The sequence below is a fragment of the Aplysia californica genome, unplaced genomic scaffold (genome assembly GCF_000002075.1).
Source record: "Aplysia californica isolate F4 #8 unplaced genomic scaffold, AplCal3.0 scaffold00007, whole genome shotgun sequence".
Taxonomy (NCBI): Eukaryota; Metazoa; Mollusca; class Gastropoda; order Aplysiida; family Aplysiidae; genus Aplysia; species Aplysia californica.
Window position 1 is genome coordinate 3,311,080 of NW_004797277.1, and position 9,003 is coordinate 3,320,082.

The 9,003-nt window shown below is 39.9% G+C and overlaps 1 protein-coding gene across 1 annotated transcript in view; it reads right to left on the reverse strand.

Annotated features, from left to right (window-relative positions):
• The window catches only part of LOC101849738, a 14,409-nt gene extending 6,307 nt beyond the window's left edge, over positions 1–8,102 (reverse strand). The window contains exon 1 of the mRNA XM_005089606.2: positions 7,909–8,102. Within this exon, the coding sequence (XP_005089663.1) occupies positions 7,909–7,942 (34 nt within the window). The 5' untranslated portion in view covers positions 7,943–8,102. The remainder of the gene's footprint in view (positions 1–7,908) is intronic.
• Between the last annotated feature and the right edge of the window lie 901 nt (positions 8,103–9,003).

The window sequence follows — 9,003 nt, forward strand, 5'->3', positions numbered from 1 at the left end:
AAAAATCTCGGAGGGCCCGAGTGCAAGTTGCGCACGTTAAAGATCCCTTGGTGGTCTAAAATCGATAAGAGTAGGCTTCGGCCGCCACCGGGGCAAAATTCAAAATTTCCTACCAACGAAAAAGTATTAGGTGTGTCCCGCGCGCTCATATGACCTTATGCAGTTGCGAGCGCCGTAAAACCCTATACTAAACAAACAAACTTGGTTGTGATGCTTTCTCCTTCTGCATGGGATGAAAATAAGTGTGGGTTGAGATAAATCGTGTCTGTTTAATGGAACCGTTTACATCTCTCTCATTCTCTTGGCAAATTGTTTAATACTCTCGTACTTTCTGCGTAAAGAATTTTTCTTTAACACTGGCCCAGTGTGTATGTACATATTATTATATTACTTACGAGTTATAATTTTGTATGCTCCCAAGTCCCAAGCTCGTTGAGTAAGCATTCGATTACACTGCTGCTGCTTTATTCAACCATATCGATGCCGACTGGGGGAAGTCCATGATATATTTTTGTTGTTGACAATTTCAGTTTCCTATTTTTTAAAACTCGGAATGATTTCCTAAAGCATAAAAACAAACTGAAGATGGGTCAGCAACTGGGACGCGTGTGTTACCTGAACCTACCTGTTCACGTTTTCAGTCACTATCTTTACAGGCAGGTGTATCTATCGGGGCCTCAGTTCTCTCAGTGTGTCCTGTTTGGTCTTTATGTCATGTGCACACCGATCCCATAAGTCGGGTCGGATCTGTTTGATCTGATCCGGTCAGATGAGAACGTCGGGACGTCTAAGATACAAAAGTTAGCTTTGGACTTACATTTTACATTAACGTATTCCTCGACAGGACGACTTTAAGTAGAGCTGGGTGAAGGGTCACTTCCAGAACCGATTCCCACGATTAATGCTACGGAAGGTAAGTTCCGTCTCCTTAAATTTTTTACGTAAACCAAGGGTTACCAGTTACTTTAATCATCAAAATCTTCTTTTTTTTTTTATTTATTTTTGAAAAATAAAAGTTGGAGCTTCGTAGTGTTCCGAAATCAAGTTTATCCTAAATCCTGAAGATGTTCGGAGCCAACCAGGTAACCACCGGAAGAAACCACATCTTTAGAAAGTAAGTAAACCCAAATGTCCGCAGGATCGGAAAAATAAAGTAAAGTAAGAAAGTAAGTAATTGGGTTCAGATTCCATTCGTACCATTCCTCGCTTTCAACAATCGGAAACTTAGCCACACAGCACTAATCTGAAGTCAAGACGAGTATAAAAATTTGTTGAACTCTTTTCATCGGGGCTGTACCTCCACGGACTCTGTAACCGTGCTGGGGTCCCCCCCCCCCTCCCATACAAGTTGGAACTCAGTGTGTATATTTCACACTGCTGTATTTTTACATTCACTCTTAGATTTTAAGGAAACTTGGCATTTATGTTAGAAATTGAATGTAGTATCTGAAAAATGTATGTGGTTAGGAATTACACCAATTTTCCCCATGTAGATTTTGTGGTGTATTCCACCCTCCAACTTTAAATATCTTGGCCGCACTTTTTCTGAAAACGGGTCCATAGACAGAGAAATAGAAATGCGAACCCAAAAGGCCAACGCTGTCACCTACAAGCTCGCACCCCTCCTATCTCATCCAAACATCTCCAAAAACACAAAGAGACAGCCTTTTACCTCAATATTCATACCAACATTATGCTACCAGTGCCAGACCTGGACGTTAAGTAAAATCCATGAAAGCAAAATCACTGTATGCGAAATGAAATATCTCCGCAAAATCCTTAACATCACAAGACGAGACAGGCAGAGAAATGAAGACGTAAGAGCAGCTATCGGCATTGAGTCCTGCCTACATTTCATAGAAAAACAGAATAAAATAGTTTTTCCACCTGCTGCGTATGTCACCTGGCCAACCAGCCTCGAGAGCTAACAACATCAAGCACTCAGGCTATAAAGGAAAAGGAAGGTCACGCAAAAGGCAGATCGAGGGACATAACATCACAACTGAAAGAGCTGCGGAGCTGGCCTACCATAGAACACTGCATCTCTCCTCGACGCTACACGGCAACAGAAGATGAAAAAGTAAGAAAGAGTAAGTATGTAAGTAACTTGACCCTGATAGCTGTCCCCATGACGTCCCCTTGGATTTATAAATCGCTGAGTAAAATACTTGATAAACGTGGAGATAAAAGCCATATTATTATTTACAGTCTCACGGGAAGCATTCTTTTGGCCATCTTGTCGAGGAACTCTGCTTGCGTTAGCTCTTTAATCTGATAAGCTGTAATGAGCTGTATATTGTAACACCCCCCCCTCCCCCACCCGGACACCAAACCTGGTAGTAAGATATACTACTGGAACTGTTTTCTGTGAACACTCAAGGTCGCAATTTCGATTCGACCACAGCTACATTGGAATCGATACCACGCAAAATACCTGCGCAATTTACCATCCATAGGAAGGCGGCTTATAGAGTAATTCGTTGCATAACACGGAAAAACCTGCGCAATTTTCCGCCTCCTTATTAGATGAGTCCAATTCCTGTTTGTTAACATCCGCCACGGTATTTACGGCATTTGATTTAGAGTCACATTCATCAAATTAGTCTCAATCCCCCTCACAACCCAGCGCCACTTCAAGAAGTACTTCGTCGGTCGTGAACGTGCGTTTTCGAGACATGTTTCTAGCTTCTACACCCATCAAAAACAAAGAAACCGCTGCTAATTGAAAAAAAAATGAAATATTCACGTATTTGATCATTACAAGCAGAGCTAGCTGTTTGACGTTCCCGTATAGCTTTTCCGAAATTACTCGTAGCCTGGCCAGGTCCTTGTTATGAGTATGCTCGTGGTCCGGATAAAAGATTAAATTATTGATTATCACGTACTGATTAATGGCAGCCCAACCTAAAATGGAAAGTACACGTAGCCTAAGATGTCTATCACTGTCTGGGGATAGAAAAAATTATCAGGTCGCATGTTACAGGAGTCCTATATACTAGGTCCTACAGTTATCAGATATCTAGTCGGTTAGAGACAGAGTCACAGAGCCAAGGTTCAGGAAGAACAAGGGAACAGGACATTTAGGTGCGTCATAGTGTCAGCGTATGTGAGAACGGCACTCCCTTTGTTCGCCATTTTAAATATTATTTTTGTATTTTTCTGGGTAATGTTATCTTGGCTTGAATATTTTTTTTAAAGTCTTGTCGCAGGACATATACAATGGGGATAGGTGGTTGAAGGAGGGAGAGGCGGGGGGGGGGGGGGGTGTGGATTAGACCACTTACTGCACTGCCCTAACCTTAACGATGAAAGGGATACGTACTACAAAACTGTGCCGTTATGGCGTAATGTGAGGGGGGGGGGGGACGTGACCAGCTACCCCAGCGGGTGTGGTGCAACACAAACGTCACTTCCTCTTTAAAGCAGGCGTGACACTTGATTCTTTCCTCACCTTACATACTTAGGTCTTTGGTTAAACATTACTTCTTGCTGATCCATTTAGTTTTCTTACATTGTTATATATAATTATAATATTATTGAAGTGAAACCAGGCGCTTGTAAAAGTAATGAAATTGAAGAAACTGGCACTTTTCTGTCCGTTTGCCAATTTTTATCGAATTTTAATTTTTGAGTCAACCGGGAGGAGCGACCCTTTGAGGACCAATTTCTATGTTTGTTGCCTGAGATCTAAGTACACATATAAGTTAGGAATAGTAAAATCTTTTGATACGCAATCTTATTTTGGTATAGCTACAGCGGTTGCTATGGAAACGGTCGCCATCTTGAAAATAAACGATGAATTTCAAATCCCTAAGGCTTTCTTATTTACTGACTAAATGTGACCACGTTTGGTGAGAGTATACCTGCACGAGACCCTATCAGTGTAACAGCGAGGTTTTTATTGTCAATAAGTGCAAAAGAAAATTTTTTTTCCCAAAGTTTAAAAAACCCTTTCTAAATTTCGGTTCCGTAATCGCTTGCCAATGGAAAAGTGTAAATTTTTGCCAATATCTCTTTGTTACATTGATGGTAGCGTTGCCATCTGTGTTTCCTGAAAGTTTCATATCAAAAGGATTAAAACTAAGGAAGGAGTAGAAAAAAAAACTCCAAAAAAAACACATTTTGCGAAAAACGACAATTATTGTGAACATTCACTATATTAACCAACTCTCATGTTTTCAAAATCAATTCACGAGGAGAATAAAGGCTTTCTCAATTGTTTCCAAGTTATTTTTAGACAAAGAAATGGTTTATCTTAAAAAATCAGCCAACATCGCTTTGTGCATAGCCGAGCACAAAATCGGCAATATCAAGGGTCGCTCCTCCCCTGTGTCGATTTTACTGGAAAAAGTTGACTTTAGGCACAAAAATGTTTGTTGCAGTTTCTAAGGACTCTCAAGCTTTGAAAATCGTCAAACTTTCGGCTGCCGTTTTCTCGCTAGTTTTACATCTGAAACTAAGCAACTTCCACCTCCTTCAATCGCAAATATCTTGACTTCTATTTATGATAGATGAGTATTTTTTTTCCGAAAGAAAGGCAATGAACAAGCTTTAAAATGAAACCTCCACATGCCCAAAAACCTACAAGCGCCTGATTTCACTACGTCGTTACACATTTGTATATATAAAGTAGAAATCCCAAGTCTCTCTCAAAACAATTTGGGAAAGCTCGCAAAAGTCAGAGTGCTTCAGCCCTGCCGGGGCCAACCAGAACTTAAAGAAATTATACAACTTCCCAACGGAATGACGGAGATACACGACAACAATCCTCCCTAAAGGGGATATAAACTCGTTTCTCTTGTATGCGAACGCCGAGTGCTTAACTGGTACACCACTGACTCCTGTCCGTTAAGGTTTAGGGTGGGGTGGTGGTGGGGTTTCCTGAGATTGTCCTGGACTAGTGGGGGGGGGGGGGGGGTCACTACACCCTGAATGTCCGGTTTCGGGTCAAAATCATGGATTCTGAGATGTACGCATTTTGGGCTTTTTCAGCCTCTCTTACAATTATTCCATAGCATTAGATCCCACTAAAGCCTAAATTTCTCCCCATGCCGGGCATGCTTCCCGCCACCATGTCCTCATAAAGTCAATCTTCTATTTTTCTTTATCAGCCATTTTCTCAAAACGCGTTGTTTTTTCTCCATATTATACCTTTTTGGATAACTCTACAATTTTTTACCCCTATCTTCATGAAAATTTCTCAGAATGAAGAGAAGATGTTAGAATAAAAATGTGTCTGTTTTTGTATAGAGAATCTTATTTTTGACGGTGGTGTCTCGGGGGGTGGACATTTTCACGTTTTTTAAATTTTCAAAAAATGTTTATTTATTTATTATGTTTGGCAAACTTGAATACTACCTTCGGAAAAAAAATCATTAATTTTTTGTTATTCGTTTAGACAAATGTCAAAAACAAATTTGTAGATTTTTTGTCTGCTAACAGCGTACAAATAACAAACCTATTTCCATGAACAAAAAGTGCGGTATTCATGGCGTAAAACAAGTCAATACAATCCAATATGGCCGACATCACCACAGTAACGACATTTTTTTCCCTCAAATTTGTTTGCGGGTTTTAAGTCTCTTCACTATGCTTGTTACTTGAGCGAAATTTGGTAAAATGTGACCCTTATAAAAATTGAGATAACCTTCAGGTTTAGCATCCCCCCCCCCTCCCTTCCCTTTTACTGAACCAAAAGACAGACAGACAGACAGTCGAAACTTGTCAGAGTGATACTTGATATCAGATTAGCTTTTTTGTTCAGTAGGTTGTTCATAATTACGAGGGGGTTTACGGCGCTCGCAAATACATAAGGTCATATGTGTGTGCTTGGTTTAACTATGAAGGAAAAGAGAAATCTTTAACGTGCGCAACTTGCTCACGGGCCTTCCGAGTTTTTTCGCCCTTGTCCGAGAAGGCTAGGAGTAGATCTTTCCTACCAGAAGATCAGGGGTGTGGCTGAAATACAGCAGTAGGAAGGAGCCAAGGAGTAGCAGTAGAAAGGCTGCAGAAATAGTCCGGAGCCCAGAGGAGGGGCCAAAGGAGGTGAAGGGGTGGCGGAAGAAAGAGAAGACGAACGCTGACGACAGAAAATTGCAAGAGAGCAGGAAAGGAGGTGAAAGGAGACGATTTTAGAAAATAAAATTGTTCGAACCTGGGACCTATGAATGAGAGGCCAAGACCTTAACCTCTAGGCCACGAGAGCCTTCAACTTAACACAGTGCCTTATGGGCAGTTGGGTGGGACATGTGATGAAAATTACACTCCTCACTCTCCACTTACACACTTACTACCACACCCTGACACACTCACACGCGCACGTGCATACACACACACACACACACACACACACACACACACACACACACACACACACACACACACACACACACACACACACACACACACACACACACACACACAGACACACAGGAGCAAATTTTTAGGTCTATATCTATTTCAATTTTCAAGAGCTAGTCTAGAGATTTTTAGATGAGTGTAAAACCGTGAAAAAGAAAGGTTTCACAACCGAATGAAATCAAAATTAGAACAGCCCATAAACAACCACAAAAATTAACAAATAAGGGCGTGAGTCCACCTGTCCGAAGAAAATTGGCTGTTTTAACCCTAAATGTGCGTAATTTTAAAACAAAGTACCTGTAAATTATGGAATCACAGACATTAAGGGGCCTGCCAGTGTCAGTACATGTAATCGGTTTTGGTGGAACGTACGCTCTAACATAACACATTTAAATCCCTATATATATTATTACATGCATATATATTTAGAATCTAATGAAGGTAGGAACATCAAATTAAATGACGTTACACTATACAACATCCCCCCCCCCCTTTTTTTCCCCCAACCCAAAAAAATGATAGATAAACAACACATCAGAACAATAACAAAAAAGAAAAAAATACACACTAACAAATTAATAAAACACCACAAAAGAGGGAAAAATAAAAGTAACTAACGTATTCAACAAAATCAACGTGGTGACAACAAGTGAGAAAGAGACGAAAAGAAGCTAGGTGAACTTTCTTTCAAAAGTAAAGAGGTTTGGTTTCTTTCTTTTTTATTTTTATTGGACTTTTATTCCCCGATTTGGGGACCAAAAAATGCCAAAAAATCGAGCCACGATTGATTGGTCGAGGCCGCGACAAACGCAGATGCTAGTTCTATGTGTCGTTATCATTAACCCTCCGTAGATCTAGATCTAGACAGCACACGAGTGTACACAACACATTAAGTTTAAGAGCAGCACCCTTCATAGGCAACACGTCATATCTATCTCTAGCGAAAAACTGTTTGGAACTGTAGCATTCTTTATAAATATTTACTGCGGACATTTTTTGGACCGATTGAACCATATTGTATACGAACAATCTTTGGTAGGCCTATACTATAATTATAGATCTATATAATATCTGAAATTTGCGGGAAAGGATGTGATTTAAGAGTGTTCGGAGAAATAGTGCCCAGCTTTATTTTCCCGAACGTTCGCAGAAATAGTGCCGGCCATATCAATAACAATAACAATAGTAATAAGTAATAATAATAATAATAATAATAATAATTATTATTATTATTATTATCATTATTATTATGAATAATAAAGATAATAATAATAATAACAATAATAATAATAATAATAATAGTATATAATAATAATAATAATAATAATAATAATAATAATAATAATAATAATAATAATAATAATAATAATAATGATAATAGGTTTCATTTATATATTTGCTCTATCCTATATGAGTATAAGCTCAGAGCCAACAACAGACACAATAACACAAACAGCATCAACAACAACAACAGCAACAACAACAACAACAACAACAGCAACAACAACAACAACAACAACAACAACAACAACAACAACAACAACGTACCTATGAGCAGCAGAAGGAGCTCCAAGACGAACATGGTCTCCGGTACAACGACAAAAAACGGTACGATGGCCTCTTCCTGTCCTCAATTCCTGCAGCTGTATCCAAGGTGCCTCGTCTCCCTTGTCCCTGCTTTTATCTTGTCTCCGCCCACAACAGTTTAACCGGAGAAATAAGACTCAAAGCGCGTGCCTTAATCCGTTGAGTTGAAGGCTAGACACAGTTCTTTGGCCCAGCAGCGGGGAGAAAACCTCAGTTGTTGCGCAATCTACTATAGCAAATACACAGGCCTACCATGCCATGCAGCGTATTACCAGATATTTTAAGAGCCCAACAGATAAAGGAGACCGTGAGACACAGTTCTTTGGACCAGCAGCGGGGAAAAAACCTCAGTTGTTGCGCAATCTACTGGAGCAAATACACAGGCCTACCATGCCATGCAGCGTATTACCAGATATTTTAAGAGCCCAGCAGATAAAGGCGATTGTTACAAACCGTTTGAAATCAAGATAACCCACCCGATCCGATGGGAAATTCGAATATAAAATAAAATGTAACCATTACTCGTTAAGTATCTCCTGATTAGTGAATCAGTGTTGGGACCGAAGTAAATACAACGCATATTACGTATTTTCGGTTCAAAGCTTGAAAACAAACAAAATACAAAACAAAACAAAATCAAAGACTAACCAAAAGTTTCCAGTATTGGCAGTCCATTTCAAAAGACATGTTATTGGCTGTTAGATCTCTACATGTGTGTGTGTGTGTGTGTGTGTGTGTGTGTGTGTTTGTGTGTTTGTGTCTGTGTTTGTGTGTGTGTGTTTGCTTGTGTTTGTTTGTTTATGTGTGCGAGTGTGTGTGCGAGTGTGTGTATGTGTTTGTGTTTGTGTGTTTGCGTGTTTGTGTGTGTGTGTGTGTGTGTGTGTGTGTGTGTGTGTGAGTGGGTGGGTGGGTGTTTGTGTGTGTATGTGTATATATGTATGTGTTTGATTGTTTGTTTGTGTATGTGTGTGAGTGTGTGAGTGTGTTTATGTGTTTGCATGTGTGTTTGTGTTAGTTTGCGTGTGTTTGTGTGCATCTGTGTGAGTGTGTCTGTTT